The 22,905-nt window shown below is 35.5% G+C and overlaps 2 protein-coding genes across 3 annotated transcripts; one reads left to right on the top strand and one right to left on the bottom strand.

Annotated features, from left to right (window-relative positions):
- The first annotated feature begins 5,624 nt into the window (after positions 1–5,624).
- On the top strand, positions 5,625–10,710 carry LOC145114576 (nodulin homeobox-like). Of its 2 annotated transcripts, XM_079050623.1 has the most exons (18): positions 5,625–5,850; positions 6,045–6,108; positions 6,426–6,551; positions 6,667–6,825; positions 6,904–6,987; positions 7,066–7,197; positions 7,281–7,481; positions 7,565–7,684; positions 7,764–7,859; positions 7,947–8,096; positions 8,194–8,322; positions 8,398–8,485; positions 8,617–8,730; positions 8,824–8,896; positions 9,046–9,109; positions 9,192–9,533; positions 9,620–9,654; positions 9,925–10,710. In XM_079050623.1, exons 2-18 carry the CDS (start codon positions 6,067–6,069, stop codon positions 10,403–10,405), a joined length of 2,436 nt encoding a protein of 811 aa, XP_078906749.1. In that variant the 5' UTR covers positions 5,625–5,850; positions 6,045–6,066; the 3' UTR covers positions 10,406–10,710. The 2 variants fall into 2 exon arrangements, with proteins under 2 accessions (XP_078906749.1, XP_078906748.1); XM_079050622.1 differs by having other exon boundaries at positions 8,194–8,485.
- A 1,151-nt stretch (positions 10,711–11,861) lies between these two features.
- On the bottom strand, positions 11,862–17,793 carry LOC145114574 (serine/threonine-protein phosphatase BSL1-like). Its single transcript, XM_079050621.1, has 20 exons — positions 17,186–17,793; positions 17,036–17,096; positions 16,882–16,960; positions 16,718–16,797; positions 16,528–16,622; positions 16,269–16,368; positions 16,008–16,077; positions 15,794–15,895; positions 15,624–15,705; positions 15,211–15,532; positions 14,336–14,531; positions 14,070–14,237; positions 13,684–13,922; positions 13,486–13,570; positions 13,300–13,398; positions 12,984–13,183; positions 12,826–12,901; positions 12,604–12,739; positions 12,389–12,528; positions 11,862–12,229 (listed from the first exon to the last, which is right to left on the bottom strand). Exons 1-20 carry the CDS (start codon positions 17,388–17,390, stop codon positions 12,146–12,148), a joined length of 2,619 nt encoding a protein of 872 aa, XP_078906747.1. The 5' UTR covers positions 17,391–17,793; the 3' UTR covers positions 11,862–12,145.
- Between the last annotated feature and the right edge of the window lie 5,112 nt (positions 17,794–22,905).

Here is a 22,905-nt window from a genome sequence, read left to right as displayed (position 1 = left end):
ACAAAAAAAAAACTAAGACCGAGAAAAGAAAAATAACTCACACCGTAACAAAGAAATCTGTAATGAATCCTAAAAAAGAAATCACTAACACACCCTAACACCCTAACGTAAGTATAAATAAATCAAGTGTAACAAACAACATAATACAAACCTCAAAGTAGTGGTGGAATCCTAGACTACTCTTTTTTGCTTGACAAAATTGAAAAAATAGTCCCTGTGGTATGCAAATTTTTGGGGTTTTAGTCCAAACCCCGAGTTTTTTGGATTCATGGTCCTTTTGGAGTGGTTTGTATGTGAAAATAGTCCCTCCGAAAATTGAAATGACTATAATAATACCCTTGGGGTATTTATTTTTCATTTTTCTTAAAATTTAATATTTATTTATTTATTTTAACAACTAAAAAAATAAAAAGGGGCCCACCTCTCTCTCCCTCTCTCTCTCTCTCTCTCTTTCTCTCTCTCTCTCTCTCGCTCTCTCTCTCAGTGTGTATTCTACTGTATGAAAAATATTTCCCCATTTCTTCATCTTCTTGGTTCCAATTATCCACCAGGCATGGCTACCCAAGCTTCCCTCTTTGCACTCGTAATCCCCAATCAAACCTCCCTATGGAAACAATCGTAACCCATCTCCTTCAACAACATCAAACCATACAAAACCACCACCGTTTGACCACCATCAAGGTTGCGGCGACAGGGGAGGTACCCACCAAAGAAGGTCCGATGGGATTCATCCCACCCGAACTCAACCCCAACATCTCATCTCCAATCTTCGCCGGAAGCACCGACGGGCTGCTAAGAAAAGGATTTATGGGTTTTTGGTTGACAAATTTTCTAGGTTTTATTTTAGATTTCCTGATTTTGGGATGGTCGTCACTACCATCTACATCCCCTGTTCTTGACTTCAACTCACAAATCAGAAATCAAGGTAGAGAGATATCTCTTTAGTGTTATGGAGTTCTTAGGCTATTAGAAAGAACATGCACACAAGACACTTGATGCAAAGAAGAGGGATGTGTTTTGTGCTTTTCTAATTATGCCATTCGTTTGTAAAAGAGGAGTAATCAGGTTCTTTTGGGGTTTTTGTTCGTTTGCAACCCAAACAACATGAAATCGCATTTAGATTGGTTTAAATCATTTATGAACTCACTATTTTTGATAATCAAGAACATGTCTTTGATAATCAAGAACAACTGAACTCATTTGGGGTTTCAGTTCTTGTTGTTACTTGTTAGCCTTATGCAATTAAACATAGAATCAACACAATTTCTTTAGTGAAATCCCATATGGACATGGTGAATAACTGATGAGTACTATAAGGTGAACTTGATGATTGGATGATGTTTGCTAGCTTAAAACAGTGGTCAAGATGGCGATGATGGTAGACCAGGTGGTGATTTTTGGTGGTTAAGATGGTGATGAAGCTGGGTAATTTTGGTCTCCCTGAACACTAGTGAAGATCGCGATTAGGATTTTCCTCCGACTAGAGAAGATGAACTTGGGATTGTGCCTAGTAGGAATGAAGTCGTGGAGAGAGAGAGAGAGAGAGAGAGAGAGAGAGAGAGAGAGAGAGAGAGAGAGAGAGAGAGAGAGAGAGAGAGAGAGGTGGGCCCCTTTTTATTTTTTTAATTGTTAAAATAAATAAATAAATATTAAATTTTAAGAAAAATGAAAGAAAAATGAAAAATAAATACCCCAAGGGTATTATAGTCATTCCAATTTTCGGAGGGACTATTTTCACATACAAACCACTCCAAAAGGACCATGAATCCAAAAAACTCTAGGGTTTGGACCAAAACCCCAAAAATTTGCATACCACAGGTACCATTTTTGCAGTTTTGTCTTTTTGCTTTGATGAATCAGGAAGAAAATGACGAATGAATTAAACACGATGGGGGAAAGAAAATCGTATAAGTTTTAGGGTTAAAAAGGTGACGTGGCTATTTTAGTTTGTGTAATTTGTGACACAGAGTGCAGTTAGTGCACACAGGACAGGAAACCGCTTATACATGGTTAAAACCAATAAACCATAGTCAACAGTCAAATAAAACCACACAAATAGTTTGAAGATTAATTCGACACAAATAAGAAAAAGGTTCTCATTTTAAGATATTTTTCCTTAAGTATATATCCGAAAACCACCGATACACATCAACATTGTCGGTGTGCCCTTCAACCTTTAAATAGGGATATCAAAAAGTCTCTCCGTTCCTGTGAAACCCCGATCCGGTATTTGTTTAAAAAAAAATAGGGGCGGGGACGGAGGCATGGTTAACCCACGTTTTCACTTCGGGGGCAGGGGTCGAGGTGGACAGTCTCGTCCCGAAACCTCCATGGGGTCCCCGTGAAGATATATTATATATATTTATATAAATATAATAAATAATAACATGATTTTGAGCTAACAAAATTCAAAAAAATCATGTTTATTAAGTTTTTAGTATAATGTTTTTGAGATATAATAAAATTTTTATTTTTAACATATAAAATTTTGTTATAAATAACTATTTCTTATCCAAAAAAAATAGCTTCTTTTAGCGCAAAAAAAAAAACAACCCAAAATCAATCGGAAACGGGGAACGCGGGTGTGGGTAATCCAGGAATTTAGGGGCGGGGCGCGGGAGTGGGAAGACTAGATCGGGGACGAGGCGAGAGCGAGGGATATAATCCCGGTCCCACTTGTCCCCATTGACAAACCTACCTCTAAAAGCAGATCGGTAATCACAATAATGAGAATTTGCTATTTTTGTTAGTCTTGTAATTAAAAATTAAAAATAATGTCAAAGTTTCATTTCTATCTTTGGGATTTTGTATAGGCCTGACAATTATGTCGTGTTCGGGTTGGCCTGTCGCGGGTTGACAGGTTGACAGGTCAAAATATGCCAACCCAAACACGACCCATTTAAATATACAAGTCACGGGTTGGCGGGTCACGAGTTGGCGGATTTGGAACATAAACTCATATATGACCCGCCAACCAATTTATTTATACGGGTTCACAGGTTGGCGGGTTCGTGGGTCAGATTTGGGTTCGTGGGTCAGATTTCATAAATAAAATTGACAACTAAATATGAATAAATTATTGACGGTTGATGCAAAAATATCCGAATTTTAGACACTTAACTACTTAGGTCTTAAACATCCAAATGAAAATTAAAAACATTCATAGAAACATGTTCAAACTAAACATTAATACAAACATAGATAATTCAAGGTCATCCACCACGAGTAAAAATGTCAAAACAATCAAATGGTCTATGAATCAATGGTATATTATATAATACTTATTAAATATTAATATTTGATACATAAATACATTTTAAAATAAAAAATATATTTTTTTTATTAAAAATATAAACGGGTTGGCGGGTCAACCCGTTTATTTTTTGAGAAACTCATATATGACCCGTTTAATAAACGGGTTGACGGGTTGAAAAAATCAACTCAAACCCATTTATTTCGTGTCGTGTCGAGAATTGTCAGCCACAATTTTGTATATCTTTAACTTGTAACCTTTAAAATCGTATTAAGATATGCGAGTTTGATGACAAATATGGAAATATTGTTTCTTTATATATTTTTACCATATCGTTTCGGCAGTTTATTCGAACATAATTATAAAACTATCATTTGATTTTATATTAATTTAAGTTATCTTTTAAAAAAAAAGGTTTTTATATGTGTTTAACAACAAAAATAGTTTTAAAAAAAATATAAATATATGAAATAATATAAGAGTATCTTTGACACATCACAACTAACTTATAAACCAACTTATTTTTCAAGTTGTCATATTTGACAAACTCAATTTTTTTTTTTGTAAACCTATTCAGATTAACGATGTCAACGAGCATTTTTATAATTCCTTCAAATATATCATTATCTTTCTCTTCTAATAAATGAATAGGTTTATTCTTCTATTGAAAAGTGGCATACTATTAGAACTTTTCATTAATATTATATGCCACCTATTATGCCACTTGTCAACCTATTAATTATCAATTTCAAATTTTAAATTAATAATTTCTCACTCTAATTACATTAAATTAATAATTGATTCTCCATTTTAAATTTCAAATTTTAAAATTTTTCACTCTAATTATATTAAATTAATAACATTAAATTAAAAATTAAAATAAAATTAATATAGATTATAAGGTGATATAACTTTACGTATTTATTTAAATCAACGATTATAATTATATATTAGTAAAAAAATATTTCTTAAATAATAATTTATTTAAAATAATTGATTAATAATTTTGATTTTTTAATATGAAAGTTTAATTAATTTTATAACCATGGTTATCACAGGTTATAAACTAGTTAATTATAAAGAAACCTAATATTCTACATAAAGTTTTGAGAAATTAAATACTCTCGTACTCATCTTTCTACCCATGTAAAATTATGACAAGTGTCTTAAAATATTATTATTATTTATCAAAATGTGAACCTTGTCATCATTTTATATGGGTAAGAAGATAAATAAGAATAAAAAGTAGGATAATATTTAATTTCTATAAAATTTTATGTCAATTTACATATTTTAGCTAGATTACTAGCTATTCCGATTAACATGTCAACGAACATTTTTACATTTTTTTTCTTGCTGGTACGAGGTTTCTTATATAATTTTGCAAGCATAACATATATGTTTAGAAACAAGATAAGAAATATAATGGTTGTAAGTACTAATAATTTTATACTATTTCTGACATTTGATGTAAAATGGTTTCCAAAAATTTCATATATTAAAGCCGAATCATAAATAGTACACGATGTGAAGAGCGCGTGCAAGCCGCGAGACATTTTTTTTGTATAATTTCGTTATTTCTCTATATGTATCAAATCTTAATACCCTAACTCTTCGCCATATAAAAGATTATAACATGCTCCCTTTCTCATCGCCGGCCCTCAAAGAGTTTTTCCCCTAAAGTTGAAGTTGTTTCGACTTTGTGCGCTCAAGATCTTGAAATCTAAACAACTTTGTGCGCTTAAGATCTTGAAATCCAAGATCTCAAATTGTGTTCAAAACCAACATAATGAGAAATCGGAAGCCCCGCATACCCCTTCGAGTTCATCAATATGGAGGATCTAGGTAAATATGTTACTCGATTCTAGATATATCATTCTTGTATTAGATTTTTAACATCTTATATTTACTTTAAGTCAAAACATTCAAAAATAAATAAAGTACTGATAAACTTGTATTTGAGTTTTATTATTCTTGTATATGTCGGATCAATTCAGATCTGAAATTTCAATGCATCTGATCTAAGATTTTATTGAACCGATATGTAGAAACGAAATATTAATACATAAAATCTATGGTTTCACAAAACCACACATGATTTTTCATATGATTTGATATTAATTTCTTATTTTTACATGTTCATTTAGACTATGTGTGCTCAAAGTAATCATGGTGATTTTAAGGATTATTATCAAATAATCAATCGAGTAAAGTTAAATTACATAATTTTATAAATATTTTACGGCTCTTCTTATAGGGTACAATGGTCAATTACGAATGATAATAAGACTAGAGAATAAAAATCTTCAGGCATAAATAAATTTTGTACATATAAATTGCCATCACTTTATACAAATGGGTCACACTAGCGCAAGTTAGCACAGCCAACTCTTCATAGTTCAGACGACAATATTCAGTAATTGATTGACGAACGCAGTCCCAATCATATATATAAAACCCAAGAGAAATCCATATTTCTCAACTCAACTCAGTCACTCACCGGCGTCTCACGATTGATTATCAATCAACATTTGCTTAACCAAGTTTACTCCATTTAGTCACTAGCGATTTCCCAACTATATCGTCGCTAGTTCAAGGTAATTTGTTCCAAGTTTCGCCTTCTTCTCGTTAGTAATTTCTGAAAATTTCGTCAGTTGTATGTTTGTTTCTTGTTTTCGATCAGAAATCTAGGGCTTAGATTGTTGAATTTCGAAGAATCGTAAAATAATATTATTAAAATGTATATTTGTTTTTAATGTTCTGTTTTCTGTTTTCTGTTCTTCCCTTTCAGTTCCGGTTCGAAAAATGTAGCAATGAAGTCTGCAAGGGAGGATGAACCATGCAAGAAGAAACCAGTGAGTAACGAGTACAATTTTTGAAGTTTATTTTTTCTTAACATGAATGGATATTTTCATACGATATATGACGTACAGTTTTTAATGAATTGCTCATATATATATATATATATATATATATTTACGCTAATACCCCTGTATATATATATATATATATATATATATATATATATATATATATTTACGCTAATACCCCTGGCTTAAATAGGTATCACAATCTCATTAGTCATTTCTGGTCCTTTAGAAGGTTACTTTGTAGGAAATTTATCTAAACTTTATATTAATAGAGTGCTCATATGGAATGCTTTGATTTGCAGGCTATTGATTTGGTTTCAGCTGTTGAACAGTTTCATAAACTAAGCTGTTCGGATCTAAGCCAGCTAATGAGGGATTCTGAAAATGGCCCCATTCGATATGCTAAAAGCAATGGATCATTGTTTGAGGTTACTACATTTTACAATTTACATTCACTCAATCATGTATTTATTAATCAAAATTTTCACCTCAGTTAGTTATTAGTTATTGCATGCTGACTGTGATTAACCTTGACATGGTCAGATATACATGGAAAGTCTAGCAAGAAATCTTCCTGTGCACCTTATTTCAAAGCTTCTATTATTTAAACGAGATGAACAGCATCTCAAATACTTATTATCCGGGGTACGATTATTTCATGGTTTGCATGATATTGCTTATAGCCATTCAAAACTTAGGCAGGTTGGTGAATTTCTTATTTCTTGTTCAATTTTTCTTTATCCTGTACATTCCAGTAGTAACTGATTTTTCCTGCTGCAGCTTCTGTTTGAAGATTCGAGTTCATCAGAATGTGTTCTTGATTTGATATTTTTCATCACTGTTTTTCTTAGCAACTTTAAGCAGGTTAACTCTGCCCTCTTCGCATTTTATTTTCACACAACATTGTCATTTTGGCACTGAAATTTAACTTTGGTGATACAGAAACTTAATCCTCCAAGCAATAATGAGGTTCTTTATCACTCGACATTATTGGCTAGCACTTTGTATCTCTTTAAAGCATGTATATCTTCACAGTGGCATGACATTACCAGGGTTATACTTGTACACCCTAAGGTAACATTTTTTTATGAGTCGTTGATTTATGATTCGTTAATTATATTTTCGGTTTTTAATTATCTATTGAAATTATTTGTCAGGTTGATGTATTTACGGGTGTAGCTTTCCCCTCTGTCGGTGTGGTTATTAATTTTCTTCAAGTGAAGCTTTCAGCTCAACATACTGACACTTACAATGCTGATGAAGTCTACAGTTTCTGCCTGCATTGTGAGGCTTCTCTACAGTTTATTCACTCACTTTGTCAGCAAAAACTGTTTCGTGAATGCGTTGTTAAGAATAAGGTTTTACTCTTTAAATCCTTATCTGTAATTGTATCCATCTTCCAGTTATATAACATGCCAATACTCATTGTATTCTTCTCCAGGATCTTCGCAAAGAAGGTGGTGTTCTTTGGTTGGTTCAAGACGTAATGAAACTTCCACAATGCAAAGACTCTCATCTTATGGTGCTGGTTTCTAGGCTAAAATCAAAGATTTTATCAATTGTAAGTTCTGATTGTAGACCATGATCTTATGTTTACTTTATTAAAGGAATTTTAATAGCTATAAATCCTCTTTCTTCAGATGCTGCAACTTTGTGAAGTGGAAAGCATTTCTTTCTTGGATTTGGCTGCAAGCACCACTGAAGGCTTGGATTTAGCTAAGTCTACTATATCTGAGGTGTGAAAATGAGGTTTATTTAAGACATTATCATAATAATAACCAATTTAGGTTGCATGATGTTTATACACATTGGATAATGTGTAGGTCCTTGAATTGCTAAATATCATGTTTTGTGGAGGTGTCAATGGTGTTTCTGCTTACAATCCAAGGGGGATTTTGCAACTAAATGCAATGCGACTAGTTGAAATAGTCTCTGATGATTCTAATTTCCGATCTTACATAGTCTCAAATTTTGTAAGCGTTGATCTCCTTTTTTTTTTATTATTATTTACATTTACTTTTCTGTGATTCATTGAATTTGCAATTGTTGTTGTATCACATGTGAATGCAGACAGAGGTTTTGACAAGAGTGTTTTTGGTACCACATGGAGAATTCTTGTCTAGTTGGTGTTCCTCTGATTCTAAGGCTGCTGAAGGGGATATTACTCTGAATTATGATTCCTATTCAGCATCTGGACAGGTTTTGGGTGTGAGGTCTATGCATACATCACATGCTTCAAAACCTATTTTCATTACTAACTCCCGTGCTTCTCAGACCTCCTATCCCTTTGCACATCAAAAAACATCTTTACTGGTCAAAATTGTAGCTAATCTCACCTGTTTTGTTCCAGATCTCTGTAAAGGTAAAAATAAAATAAAATAGCCAATTTAGCTTTACATATATATATATATATATATATATATATATATATATATATGCATATGTCACTTTCTTTGTCTAATTATATTTATTGTTTTGATAATTGATCCACAGAGGAGAAGGATCTCTTCCTTAACAAGTTTTTTCAGTGCTTGCAAAAGGAACGTTCTAACTTACCAGATGGAGTTGCACATGGTGGCGGTGCTAAAAGAGCAGCTGCAAACCTGAGTATATATCAATTTCAACAATTCCTTTAGCTTTGGTTGATAAGAAACACATGCTTTTGTTTTGCTTATATAACATATTATTTGTATGTTGCAGGTTCCTTATTGATTCATGCTGGATCTTTGACTATTTCTAGATACCTTAATAAAGATGATGTTAAACTCCTTAGGTAATTGCTTTAATTTAAACTACTGAAGTCAACCTTTGACTCCAGACTCACAATTTGTTTTTAATTAGAACATCGAAGGGTATGTCTGTATGTTAAAAACATCACAAGTCGCTTGATTTTTTATTTTTTTTGGTCTTCTGCTCATGTAGGTTGTTTGTTATGCAATTGGAGGAACTAATTAGTCGTCAAGAATCCAATATCCACCAAGTCAAGGTGCAACGGTTGACTCTCATCAACACAAAATATATACTCGTTATTTATTTATTTATTAAGACATACATGATTGTGATTGTAGGAGGTTCATAATAGATCTATACCTCAAAGATCAACTCCAGATGGGTGCAAGCGAAACGAAGGGAGTGGTGCTTTAAGGGGAGTGGATGAGAGTGAGAGAGATGCTACAAACATTGAAACAATCGGATCATATTTATCCAATATGCAGTTAAAGAATAGAAGGAACGATGTTGAAGAAGTTCCAGAAGAGGAAACTTTTAGAAGTTTGCAGCTAAAGAAAAGGAAGCGCAACATAATGAATGATGTGCAAATATCCATGATTGAGAATGCTTTACGTGATGACCCTAATATGCAGCGGAGAGCCGCCTCTGTACAACTTTGGGCTGATAAATTGAGTCTTCATGTATGTAAGATTTGCATATTGTCAATTCATTTGAACTCGTCTGTAATAATTCATTTCCTCTAAAATTGTATAATTTTCTTTTACAGGGTTCAGAAATCACTTCTTCCCAGCTAAAAAATTGGTAAGAAAGCCGTGGTCTTTTTGCTTACAAAACGTGAAAAACTCCAAAACCAGAAGAAGAAGAAAAAAAAAAAAAACACAACCACAGGCTATATATATGACAATTTTTTACAATCACATAGGCTGATATAATTACACGGACACTCTCCAAAGATTTAATGTCTAAACTCAAAACAAGAGGATATCTAATTTGAAACCAAAGGCTTGGACTCCTTTTATAGAATGTGGGACAGTGTTGTTAAATACGGTTTTTGCTTTGATGTTCCTTCAGGTTAAATAATCGGAAAGCGAAAGTAGCACGTGCAGCTGCTAAGAATACTCCTGTAGGTGTAGGTGTAGGTGTAGGTTTGTCAGGTGGTGGGTCGGTAGCAGATCATGTCTCTGACTCACCCGGGAGTCCTGCTGATGAGCCATCTTCATATGAACCTGACCACACCCAGCAGAAAGATGTGTTGAGGAGTTGTTTTAGGCTACAGAATGGACAACATGTTGTCCTGTTTGATGGGAAAGGAGAAGAGATTGGGAAGGGAATCATACATCTTGCAAAAGGGATATGGTTTGAAACAAATTTGCAGAAATCCGGGCTGTGTGTTGTGGATGTTACATATCTCAAAGTCGATGAAAACACTCATCTCCCACACCCTTGTGATGCTACTGGCAACTCATATGCTGAGGCGCAAATGACATTTGGAAGAAAAAGGATACTCTGGGACTCCTCCAAACTTCTCTTCATCCACCACTTGCACAATTAAACTCTCTCTCTCTCTCTCTCTCTCTCTCTCTCTCTCTCTCTCTCTCTCTTAGTTTAGTTTGAGTTGGCATCTTAAAAACCAAACATGCATTATTGTGCATACATACCTCACCAAATCGCATTGCTTTTGTTAAGACTAATTATCAAAGTATGAAACTTAACATGCATATCATATCATATTCATATATATGTTTCTTCAAAGGTTTTAGGAAAATGTTGGAAATTAGAGTATGTTTATGTTTGAGGTTTAAAATCCCAAACTGACCCCGACAAAATTTCAATAACAGAGCGGTTCATCTGCATCAACTTTCATTTCTATCTATTACTTCTATATTATAGTATATCTTCAGTTTACACCCCTTTTGACATATTTAATACAAATTATAATATTATTTTTATAAATTTTACCATTGACGTGTTGAAAATATGACCAATGTTCTATGTTGTTTTTATTATAAATTTTAATTTTAGTTTTATAAAAAGGCAAGAATGTTTTGTCATTTTCTTTAATTATATTAAAAATACTACTTTTCACAAAAAAAATTGCTTTTGTTTTATAATTTTAATAACTTGTAGGTCAAATATATAAATAAGTATGTCGGATAAATTTCAAACTTTTTATAAATAGTAAACCCACTTTTTCCTCGTGAGAAAGGTTTATAAACATGGGCCACTTCATAACTTAATTATGATTACTTGAGAGTCAAGCACTCCAAAAAAAGTTGTCACAAATCTGAATCACATCATCTTCAACTTTAAGTAACATGCTGTTTAAAAAGAAGATTGCATGAAGTTTTGACTCCACTAATTAAGCAACCCAGAATCTTGGACAATTTCAATGATGTTCCTATGCATTGGTACCTGAACCAATATTTTCAATTTTTTATTGGTTTATTAGCAACCTTAACCAACCCAATCTTTAAATAAAAAATATTTTTTTTGTATTACTAACAAGTAGAAAAATGTTTTCGATCGCACTAGGACCGATTTTGAAGCAAAATGTGTACTAGGATTGGAAGATTTTACCCCCGATCCTATTTAATCCCATTAGTTTTTATTTTGTAGTCATATATTTAGTTTTCTATATCCTAGGAAATCCATGAAGTATGTTCACAGCCCTGGCGCAGAGCCTAAGAAATTGCCTATTTATAGCTTGAATTTTTTTTTTTTTTTGTCAAATCAAGTCAGAAATCGAGCATTGCATATTGTTGAAGCCTTGTAAAATAGGTCAGTCCCTTTGGTCTATATTTTTAGTATATTTATAAGACATTGATTTGAAATGTTTATGAAGTTGATAGGACATTCATGTCATTACTAGTCGGGTACTCACGTTTTAGATCTACAAATCATTCAGCATGACTGTTACAGAATCTATGCTTATTTGCAAAGTTATTTATTTATTTTTTCTTCAAAAAGTGGAAAAGTAAAGGTGGACGTGTTAGGGACAACATGAAGAATTCATCTATAAAATGAGTCAGTCTCTCATAAAACATTAAAAAAAATATAAACACAAGGCAACTTATGAGTTATGTATGTTACAAGTTAAATAATACACAATACAACACCATTGAACCTCATCTTTCCTGAATCCTGAATGTAGAAACACCCAGCGACACCAAGAAAGGGATAGCAAAACTGTCTCGTATGAACAAAGCTATATATATATATATATATATATATATATATATATATATATATATATATATAATTTTGTCCAATAAATAGTGTAAATAGCAAGAGTCTAAATATATGCAAGGGAGTTCCTGTCATGATTAGGCTGGGGACGGCCCCTGGTAGGAGTTGGGGGTCTTTGATTATTAAGCTCCTACAATTACAATTACAAATCAAGGATAGGATAAGTAAGTATCATTCAGTTGCTCTTTCTGTTTCGGTATTATTAATAAATACATGGAGTAAAAAAGGAAACAAGTTTAGTTTAGAATTTAGAAATTAGAAATTAGAAATTAGAATTTAGATTAATTACCTGCATCCAGGTGTCGTCTTGGACATGTTCTGGAGAGTTTTCTGGCGAGTGAAGGGGAGGTGGCAACGGATGAATCAGTTTTGGAACAATCACCAGTCCTCTTCCAACCACTAGTAAAGCTCCAGCATTGTTTGCAGTTCCTGAATACAGCCATTTATTTAGACTGAGATTGTATACTATTGTAAGACAACATGTATTGCTTGGTTAGTGGTTACCACAATAGTTGGTTGCAGAGAAAAGGGTGATCAACTGGCCCTGAGCAAATCTTTCAAACCCATCCATCACGCATTCATGTGCTCTTATAATCAGCTGAAGTTTGTTTCTCTTACAAAAGTCTGTAACCCTATCAGGCTGCAACCAACTCAATACTTAATTAACTCATTCATGTCTGATCACATGGGATAAAATATTAAAAAAAAAAAATGCAATATGAATACCCCAAAAGTAACCAAACCAGGTCCCCTAGCATTTGGCCTTAAACCTTCCACACTATCATTCTCCGTAGGATCAGACCTGCACAATTTTTTCACTCTTTTAAATAATAATAATAAATCGGATTCCTTGGAAGTAAACGAATGGAATTCAGGGAACTTGCCATAAAAGATCCATTAAGATAAGAGATCCAGCATCCATAGTTATTGGTCTTTCTATTTTCTCAATCTGTTCAACCAAATGTATGGACCTCCCTATCCCACCATGCATGCAGATTATCTTCTTCTCAATCAATGCCGCCAGCGGAAGATGGTTAAATACCTGATTGAATCGCGTCCATGCCCATATCCCATCGTTCTCCCCCTATACATACATATATATATATATATATATATATATATATATATATATATATATATATATAATCATTCCATTCACATATCAAAAAAAAAAAAAAAAAAAACAAATCAATTCCTTACCATTCTTTCTATGCATTCAAGACGAAACCCAAACAGCGCGTTTATATCCGCAGCCTCATGGTTCCCACGTATCAAATGGACATTCTCAGGATACTGAATCTGAATACATATAGATAAATAAATCATATCATATTTTGGTTGTAAGTTGTAACAACCAACTTGTAGTAAAGCATATACGGTACCTACCTTTAAGGCAAGAAGCAACGTGATAGTCTCCAAGCTATGTTGACCTCGGTCAACATAATCGCCAAGGAATAAATAGTCAATATATCTGAAGTGGAAGAAGGGTCAACACAATCTGAATTCAGTAAATGCTACAAGATTTTGAAAGAAAACAAATATTAATTAGAAAGTAAGGCAAAGCATATATGTAATAATATGTACGTTATGTCTCCAGCAGTAGAAGGAAATCCGTATTCATCAAAGAGGCGCATGAGATCACCAAACTGTCCGTGTAAATCACCAAACACTTTGATTGGAGCTTTCAACTGAAGAACCGTAGGCTCGTGTAAAAAAATCTGTTCAGCAGCGTAGCAAAGCTCTCCTACTTCATATGAATCAAGGAAAAACCTTCTGTTAACCGGAGGTTTCCAGTTTCGAGGCCTAAGCAAATTAGATATCACCTGCAACAATGCAAATACATCATATCATAAGTTTTGCGAATATAGCCAAAATCAAATTTTCTTTTATTACCCATCCATCCCATACATACTGGCAACTAGCAGTTAGACTTTCTTGTGAAACTGAAAAGAAGTAGTTTGTAAACTTACTTTTTTGTGCAAGCCTTGAGGTGACTTTTGCCTAGTGAACTTTTTGGTTGGATAGGAAAGGTCGTTTTGGGTAGGAATCATTCGTCTACTCTCGTTTTCAAATTGATCCAAGGATAACTGCCTCACCAATCCACCTAGGTTTCCTACCGTCTCTTTAGCAACTACAACCTGCATCATATCATATTAATAATAATAACAACGCTTCTTTATCATAAAAAATAACACCCATGTATTTTTAGAAAAAAAAAAAAAGAAGGAAGACATACAGCTCTAGGGTGAAGCCTAACATCTCCCTCTGTATCAGCAGGCTCTGAAGCATGTGAGTCGTCTGAAAGGGGTAAGTTGTTGTCTTGATTTGCAGCTTGCTGTGATTGGGCGTGTGCCTGTGCAGCTTGCCAGACAGCATTCACAGCCTTGGCTTCCTGAGCAGAAGCTTCTGCCAGCCTCTCCATAGATTCTCTACTGAAAAACATAAATATGCATATACTAAGCCGGAATGGAATCAGCAAGGTTAAGAAATGGATCTTTACAAACCACTATCAGGTTTGGTTGGCTTCAAATAAATAAAGAACAAAATGTATTTTATAAATTAAAGATATATCGCTAAATAAACATATTTAACTTCTTTGGAAAATATACAATATGAATTTCAAATCAAATAGTTGAAAATAATACTTCACATTAGTCAAGGGGTGGGTTCTTTTTCATTCCATCATGCACATGGAATGGAATTTTGTAACATACTAACATAACCATTTTTATTTATGTAACTTATAATCACAAAAATCTTTATTAAAGCCTTCATGATTTTAACTAAATAAAAATATTATTTTCTAAAATAAGCTAGAAAATATACTTTTATAGGGATTTTAATGAGATTCTATATGAATAATTTATTATTCCTGTAAATAGAAATTCATTAGCTATAATAAAATAAATGCAATGAATAGAGTTAGAACTATACATTGTATATTTCTATATAATAATAATAATAATAATAATAATAATAATAACTCATTAAAGACCAACCAAACACGGTCATGGAATGTAGTGATGTATTCCATCACCTTGCTTATTCCATTCCATCCAACCAAACAGATCCTAAATTTCAGCATATGGTAAAAGGAGAAACATGTCTGACCTTAAAGCACCAGATGAGGGGCTCTCTGGTCTACTATCAGGAGACATAGGATCAAATGGGCTTGAATTGTTTGTTCTTGGACTTGTCACATTTGAGGTGGTATCTGACTGAAGAGCCGAATTCTCTGCAATAAGAAAATCATCTAACAACACATCTCCACGAAGACCACCATAAATATATATACGAACACCAACAGATGAAGCTGCATGTCTACAACGCCGCATCAGCTCCAAAGCAGGGTCTTCACTTTGGGCCTTGTTGGGCCTTGAAGAAGTCACCATGCCATGTCTGTCTAACCAAACTCCAGCAGCAGTGTCCAATACTGTACACAATATTATCCAACCATGTTGCAAAACACTTATATTCAGATACATAGATACATATTTTGTTCATCATGATAAAAAAAGATTAACCTGCAACAGCTGATTCACCATCTACTGCTCGTCCTCCCCTAAGAACACCACCTGTAACGTGCAATCTAGCTCCAACAAAGACCTGATCACCAACAAATGAGTAGATTTTTTTAAAGAGAAAGACAATGGTAAATGGTAAATGGTGAATCAAATAAGAAACTAATACTTACCGCAGCATGTTGATACCTTGGTGAGGGGGAAACTCCAGGTGCAAGTGTCCATTCCCATTCACCATTTCTATGCATCAGCAATCCATAAGCATCTGCTAAAGGCTGCAAATCAACATACACAAACCGATTATAAGAAAAAACAGAATGCCATGTTTTGTTTATAAATTATAATTACAGTTGTGAATACAACTAAACAACAAACAATAAGGCATACCGTGCCTGAGATGTCTCTTCCACCACAAAGCAAGAACATACCATCTGAGCGGGCACTAGCAGTTGCATACCTGCAAAGTATACAACACTACCCTCTTTAAATAAATGGGATACCATATTCCTACAAATGAATGTAGGAACTTGTAAACGAATTAAAAGTATCTTCTAGCTACACACTAGAAGATTAAAAACTTTCAACAAGGTTAACAATAAGAAACAATATCAAAGGACCTTCAGAACTGGTACTAACTTGCATACTTACATTCTAGCAGAAGGTTTATCACCTTCCGGATTTAATCTCTGCCATGCATACGGTTTTTGAGCAGTATCCAAAGCCCAAGCATCTGAAAGCACTTTCTTTCCTAAAATAAAAGATGTTGCTATTATTGGTTTATGCCCTCTAATCTTGTTTTGTGTCTTGATGAAGAAAACGGTTGTAGTGATAGATGGTATAGTTAAGTGGGTGCATAGAGAGCAAAGAAAAACCTAGACATGAATGATGAATGATGAATCACACTCACCATCATTGCCACTAACAGTAACGAGGTATCGTTGGGCTACCAAGTCCATCACATGGCCATAACGAGGGCCAGGACCCTCCCCTCTAACAACAACCCTGCACTCACAAACATTTAAGAGAACTCATAAAAGCTTCACAAGACATGGATACAAATCCACATTTTGAATGAACATTGAACAAGTCAAGTTTACCGGTGCCATTTGTATTTGTCATTGGTCAAGTCAAGCACATAAAGATCATCTGTTGAATGCCCGGATGGACCTATCCCTCCCTAATGACCAAACACAAATTTATAAAAACTTTAAGCAAGAATTGTGTGTGATTTGATTTGATTGTAAATCAGCATTATAATCACCTGAAATACAACCATGGTTCCCACAGCAGCTGCCGCATGGGCAGCCCTAGGTGAAGGAGGCTCCCCAGCCGGTAGTATTCTGGAAAATTTTCACAAATTAACAATGGGATACTAAAGGGAATTGAATGCAAGAATAAAGTATAATGGAAGCAACCTGGTCCATTTCCTGGTAATAACATCATATACATGAACTGAATTTGTCACGCCATCCAACCCTAAAGTGTTAAAATCGAAAAAGCTCAATCAATTTGCAGCAATTAGAACCCCAATGGTATATAATAACCAACTAAGAAGTGATATTTACGGATGCCAGGGACAGCAGAGGACGGGCCACCTCCAATGGCGGTGGCGCCACCGAATAAGATAAGGCGAGGGCCTTGAGATTTGGTTGGTGCGACGGCAGTGAGAGTGTGGCCGCAGCGAGGACCAGGAGCATCATCCTCCGTGTCCCAGAAAGTCTCCAATGGAGAATAGGCGGGAGCTGGTTGTAGCCACGGTTTTGAACCCATAAAAACCAATAAATACCCCCAATTATATCACTCAGCCCAAAATGACTACAAGTTACCAACAATCAGAAATTCAACTGAATGTCTCCTGGTGATTGTAGAACGAATAGAATGGTTAAAAAAAAGGCTTGCAGCAGAAACCACCTCCTTGTCGCGGCGGTGAGGTGAGGTGGTGGATGCGACCTCGGCCGAGAGCTTTTGGCCTCTAACAGCTAAATTACTGGATGTGTATCATAGAAAATACATTGAAGAGAGCAGAATATTGGAGGAATTGACAACAGAAAACACTTGTAGTGATACTGAATTGGGATTATGTGGGATCGCACTAGAAAGAGGAACGCCGGGAAGACCGGAGATGGAAAAGTGGGCTTGAAAAAAGGAAGATCAGGAGTTCTTACGTGGTTTTACAAACTACGAAGCATGGTACTTGTTAAATAATAAAATGTTTATTAAAATGAGTATTAAAATACTATAATCGTATAATAAACGGCACATTTCATTTAGTTTTAACAATTCATATATTTTTGTAAATGACAACCTATTTTTCTTTTTTCTTTTTCAATTTCGACAACCAACGAAAGTAGTTATTTTTTGTGGAAAGTAGAAATTGGATAATCTTAAGCTTAAATATGTTAGGGTGTGTTTGGAAGTAAATTTTAAAAATGATTATTTAATATTGAATGACATAATCTAATGATTTATTGTAAAAGGAAATATTGCAAAAGATAATAATTACATATTATTTTCATGGTATAAAATACATGACAAATCTGATTAAAGGATAATATAAACTAAAGACAAAATAAGAATATGCACGTAATTTGATTCTATCTATTGATGGTATATTTTGTTGCAAGCTAGTGCCAAAAGTGAATATTCATTGTCACTTGAAGTTATGAGATCTTCCAGATTTTGATTATTCAAACAAATAACAGTAAACTAATGGTAAAATATCGATGTACACGTAATTATATTTAACTTATTGATAATTCTAAATTGATTATCTAATCTTAATATAAATTAAATTGATTTTAACTATGAATATAATGACTTGACATTATGGGTGTGTTTGACAAACGTTGGTTGAAAACTAAAAGTTAATAGCTAAAAGTTGTAGCTTTTATTTATGTAAAATTGTTTGGCAAAATAGTTTTTTTGGAAATGGAACTTCCCTAACGAGGGTTTCCGGGCCAGCTTTCGCGCACCGACTAATCCCCCGCTGCAAATATGAGGCTTTGCCTCATGCCCTGGAGTCACTGCAGGCGAACCTCCATGGCCACAAGGGCTAAGTGGTGTTAGAATTTGAACATGGGTCAATAGGTTATCTACCATATCTTCCACATGCCTTACCAAGTCACCACAACCCAAGTGGTTTAAGTTTGGCAAAATAGTTGTTAACTTTTTAATATGTAAAATGTAACACCCGGTTCCTGATAAGCATTCTTAAATGAAGATTTATCATTTTAGCAGAGGGACTCGACGAGTTAAGGGACCAACTCGTCGAGTAGGATCGGGCGTGGACGCGGTAGTTAAGTGACCTACTCGACGAGTCGGTATACCGACTCGGCGAGTAGCAGCTGTCTGGATGAAACCCTAAATTTGAGGGTTTGCACCCTATTTAAACATCTTATCCCAACCTCCATCGACCTTATCACTCCCAGAAAGCTGTATATCGAAACCCTAGCCGTTTTTGTGTGTTCCAAGGCCATTTTGGTGCATTTGGTGGATTGTGAAGCTTGAGAAGAAGAAAGAAGCTTGAGAGTTCGAGTTGAGGCTTGAAGATCCAGAGACTTTGGTCCATTTCCAGCTCAACCAAGGTAAAATGCCCCTGTCTTGATCTTCCATATGGTTATTCATCCTTAGGGCTTAGATTTTGGGTGCATTTAGGGCTTTCCAAGCCATTTTCGGATTTGTGGAGTGTTATATGGAGTCTTACCTTCAGATCTGAGTTATTGGAGGGGTCTCATGGCATAAAGGTGCCAACTTTAAGGCCATGAGAGCCCCATGCATCTTGTAGAACACCTTTTATGGCTTTTTGAGCCAAAGACCCCTTGCATGTGTACCAAGTTTGGAACTTTACGTATGAAATGGACACTAGGGGGCCAGATCTATGGTTTTGAGGTGTTAATACCCATTTAAATCGACTATATAGTAATGGTCATGGATGGGCTCGACGAGTCGCTATTGGGACTCGGCGAGTCGCGGTGTATTGACCACTAAATCCTTTCTGTGGATGGACCAGTTGTTAGGGAGGAAGTCTCGTGAATGTTTAGACACGAAAAGGGACCTGGGAATCATGGGACTCGACGAGTGTATGAACAGACTCAGCGAGTCCAAGGCAATCTCCCAATCTTTGAGGATGGACTCGACGAGTTGTTCATACAACTCGGCGAGTCATAGACTGGACACATTTTTATGAGGGAGATGAACTCGACGAGTTCAAGGAGGAACTCGACGAGTCGGATGAAGATGGTCCTGATGGTTTGAATGAAGGAGAACATGTCGAGTTCTTGCTAGACTCGACGAGTGAAGTCGGGGTTGGATCGGGTTAGTGGAGTATGGACTCGACGAGTTGATAAACCAACTCGGCGAGTCAGGTCAACTGGGTGTTGATTTTGACCAATGTTGACTTGCTTGGTTTAAGTATTGACCCTGGTTAGGGTTGTTTGTTCTGTTTGATGACTTGAGGGTTGTCGTGTAGGGATTGAGGGGTCGAGGAGAGCCGACCTTCACACCGAGGATAGTTCAGACACTACACGACATCGAGGTGAGTTACCTTCCAGTAGAAGTGGGTCTACGGCACCAAGGCCGACCCACTAGTAGTTGTTTAGCTGAGATGATTGTCTTTGTGGTAATTGTCTGGTCTGCTATTGTTTGATATGCGAGTACGCTAGTTTGCTTGATATGTGACTATGCTAGATTGTTATGTTATGTGAGATAGTATCAGTAGGAGGGGACTAGTCCTCGAATCGGTCGTTAGGACCAACGGGTAGGTCGGACACCCCAAATACGTCTGACAGCATGATTGAGATATGATATTATGTGTTAGCAGTAGGGGGTGAAATAGTCCTCGTGTTCAGTTGAAAGACCGGAGGGTAGGTCGGCACCCCATAATAGCCTGACATGGGTAGGTCAGCACCCCAGAATGGCTCGACATGGGTAGGTCAGCACCCCTGAATGGCTCGACATGGGTAGGTCAGCACCCTAGAATGGTTTGACATGGGTAGGACGGGCGCCCCAGAATTGCCCGACAATATATATGCTATGTGATTGTATGGTATGTGGTATGATGGGGGAACTCACTAAGCTTTGTGCTTACAATTTTAGTTTTGGTTTCAGGTACCTCTTCGTCTAAGGGGAAGGAGACGGCGGTGTAGCAGCGCATCACACACACACATGGTTTCCGCATGGAGTTTTCTGGGAATGTACTCTGATTTATTTTACTTTTGACAATATGATTTCCAGACACATTGTTATGTTTCTTTTTACAAATGACATGGCATGGGAAATGTTTTGGTAAACTATGTTGTGGATTACTTAATTAAAAATGAAAATTTTGGGCTTGAAATTTGGGATGTTACAAGTTGGTATCAGAGCCCTGGTTTGAGGGATTCGGACACACCCTCGGGGGTGTCTGGACTCAAACCGAGGGATTAAAAGATTTTTACAAGGAAAATGGTTTTCAAAAAAAAATATGAGTCAAAGGGTTTTGAGGAAGAACGAGGTGTGTGATGTGTGCGACCGGCCGAGCTTGAGTAAGTTTTCCCCAAGATACCCATACTTATTATGATAAGTTATATTATATGTATGATTCTGAGAACTGCATGCTAGATTAGGGCTAAGGATATAGGAGGATGCCTTATATGCCTGATATATATGATTCTGAGAAGTGCATGCTAGAGTAGGGCTAAGGATCTAGGAAGGATGCCTTATATGCCTGTCGTATGAGCTGTATGCTAGGACTGTTTAGTCAGCACTAGGATGGCCTGTATAGGTTATGCCTGAATTGGTTACTCAATGCACGAATGCTGCTTGCTTTGTGATATAAGGGTTCTGGCTAACTTTAACTATCTAGTGAACGAATATGTAACAATATTCGCAAGCTAGATAGGGAAGGATAGCATGGACCCCTTGTGCAACTGATGGCGGAGAGTAGTGTTGGGTTATGAGCATTCTAACACTCCTAAGTGTACATGCAACCCTAAATACCTTGGATCTATGTTTTCTCTATTATACATACAATTATGAACATCCAAGGTATTATCCTAATCTAGCATACAAAATAATAAATATAACAAGATAGAATACATACCTCTTTGATGTAGAATGTCTTCATGAAGCTTGAGTGCCTAGTGCCCCAAGTGTGACACCTCAAATGGTTCACACAACACCAAATACACTTGGAATAACTTGAGAGAAACTTGAACACTCCTTAAAATCGTCTAGCCCTCACACTCACACATTAGTGTACGATTTCTTGAGCCATGGGATTCTTTTATATGGTGGCTATTAGGGTTACACCATGTAACTCATAACTTTACCCATTCCTTATGCTCCATGGATTTTAACCTCCATGGAGTATCCATGGGTCACCTCATGGACTTAGTCCAACATAAGGAATCTTGGATCACAAGCCCACATATATAAGAATGAATGATTTACACAATCAACCCATATATTTAATTAGTCTCCTTTTGATCACTTAATTAATTCCAAATTAATTCTTGATCAATACTAATTAAATAACCTTATTAATATATTAGAACTTATAATATATTAACCAACCTTAAGTGTTATTTCTCTCATTATAGTCTATCCAAATGCATGATGCCATGCAACCCAAATGGACCATGCCGGGTCGGGTCAAGTCTTACCAATTATAGTTATGGACTTAGACATTAATCCAACAGTCTCCCACTTGGATAAGTCTAAAACTATTATTGCGTATGACTTCAGGAACCCATCAGCAATCGTAGCTCTCAAAAGCTTCTGTCGAACTCTGACCTTGTCGATGAACTCTGACCTTTGTCAATGACTTGTCCATTAGATAAGGGATCATATATTCCTCCATTCTAGATATCATATGGACTGAGACATGGATTATCAATCATTCTCTCTGTCCATTTGTTGTTTCCCGATTTCCGATTCATGATGACTGACTGATTGAACAAATCAAATCAGTCCTGGCTTGACCAAGCACTCACATGTATCATCTTTAAATCATCGAGGGGCCCACATATATCGCTTTTATCCCGAAGGTAAAAGGAATGGATAAACTTCGACTCATATGGCTTGTTCTACTACTTGTTGAATCATACACAAAGGCACGTTTTATAACATCGAGTTACCAATGCGTTTTCGTGCAATCAATGTATAACCAACTCATAGTAACAACTCATATCTCTAGGTTTGAAGAATATAAGATATTATCGTCTCATGATCACTCGTGATAAAATCCATGAAGTGATTCAAATGAGCGCAGGTTGAATCCAATACTCAGAACTTATGAGCACTCATG

Source organism: Lactuca virosa, chromosome 5 (assembly GCF_052849685.1).
Source record: "Lactuca virosa cultivar CGN04683 chromosome 5, Lactuca_virosa_CGN04683_v6, whole genome shotgun sequence".
In the NCBI taxonomy this organism is placed as follows: Eukaryota; Viridiplantae; Streptophyta; class Magnoliopsida; order Asterales; family Asteraceae; genus Lactuca; species Lactuca virosa.
Note: the sequence above shows the minus strand (reverse complement) of the source record. Positions and strands in the feature narration are given on the sequence as shown.

Bases quoted from the DNA above. Each gene is read 5' to 3' on its own strand.
- LOC145114576 (XM_079050622.1), top strand. From the start codon at position 6,067: ATGAAGTCTGCAAGGGAGGATGAACCATGCAAGAAGAAACCA. The intron at 7,860-7,946 runs GTGTGAAAATGA...GATAATGTGTAG, and splicing joins CTAAGTCTACTATATCTGAG to GTCCTTGAATTGCTAAATAT. The intron at 8,897-9,045 runs GTAATTGCTTTA...CTGCTCATGTAG, and splicing joins GATGATGTTAAACTCCTTAG to GTTGTTTGTTATGCAATTGG.
- LOC145114574 (XM_079050621.1), bottom strand. From the start codon at position 17,390: ATGGGTTCAAAACCGTGGCTACAACCAGCTCCCGCCTATTCTCCATTG. The intron at 16,961-17,035 runs GTTGCTTCCATT...AAAATTTTCCAG, and splicing joins ATTACCAGGAAATGGACCAG to AATACTACCGGCTGGGGAGC. The intron at 16,369-16,527 runs GTGAGTGTGATT...CTTTTATTTTAG, and splicing joins TACTGTTAGTGGCAATGATG to GAAAGAAAGTGCTTTCAGAT.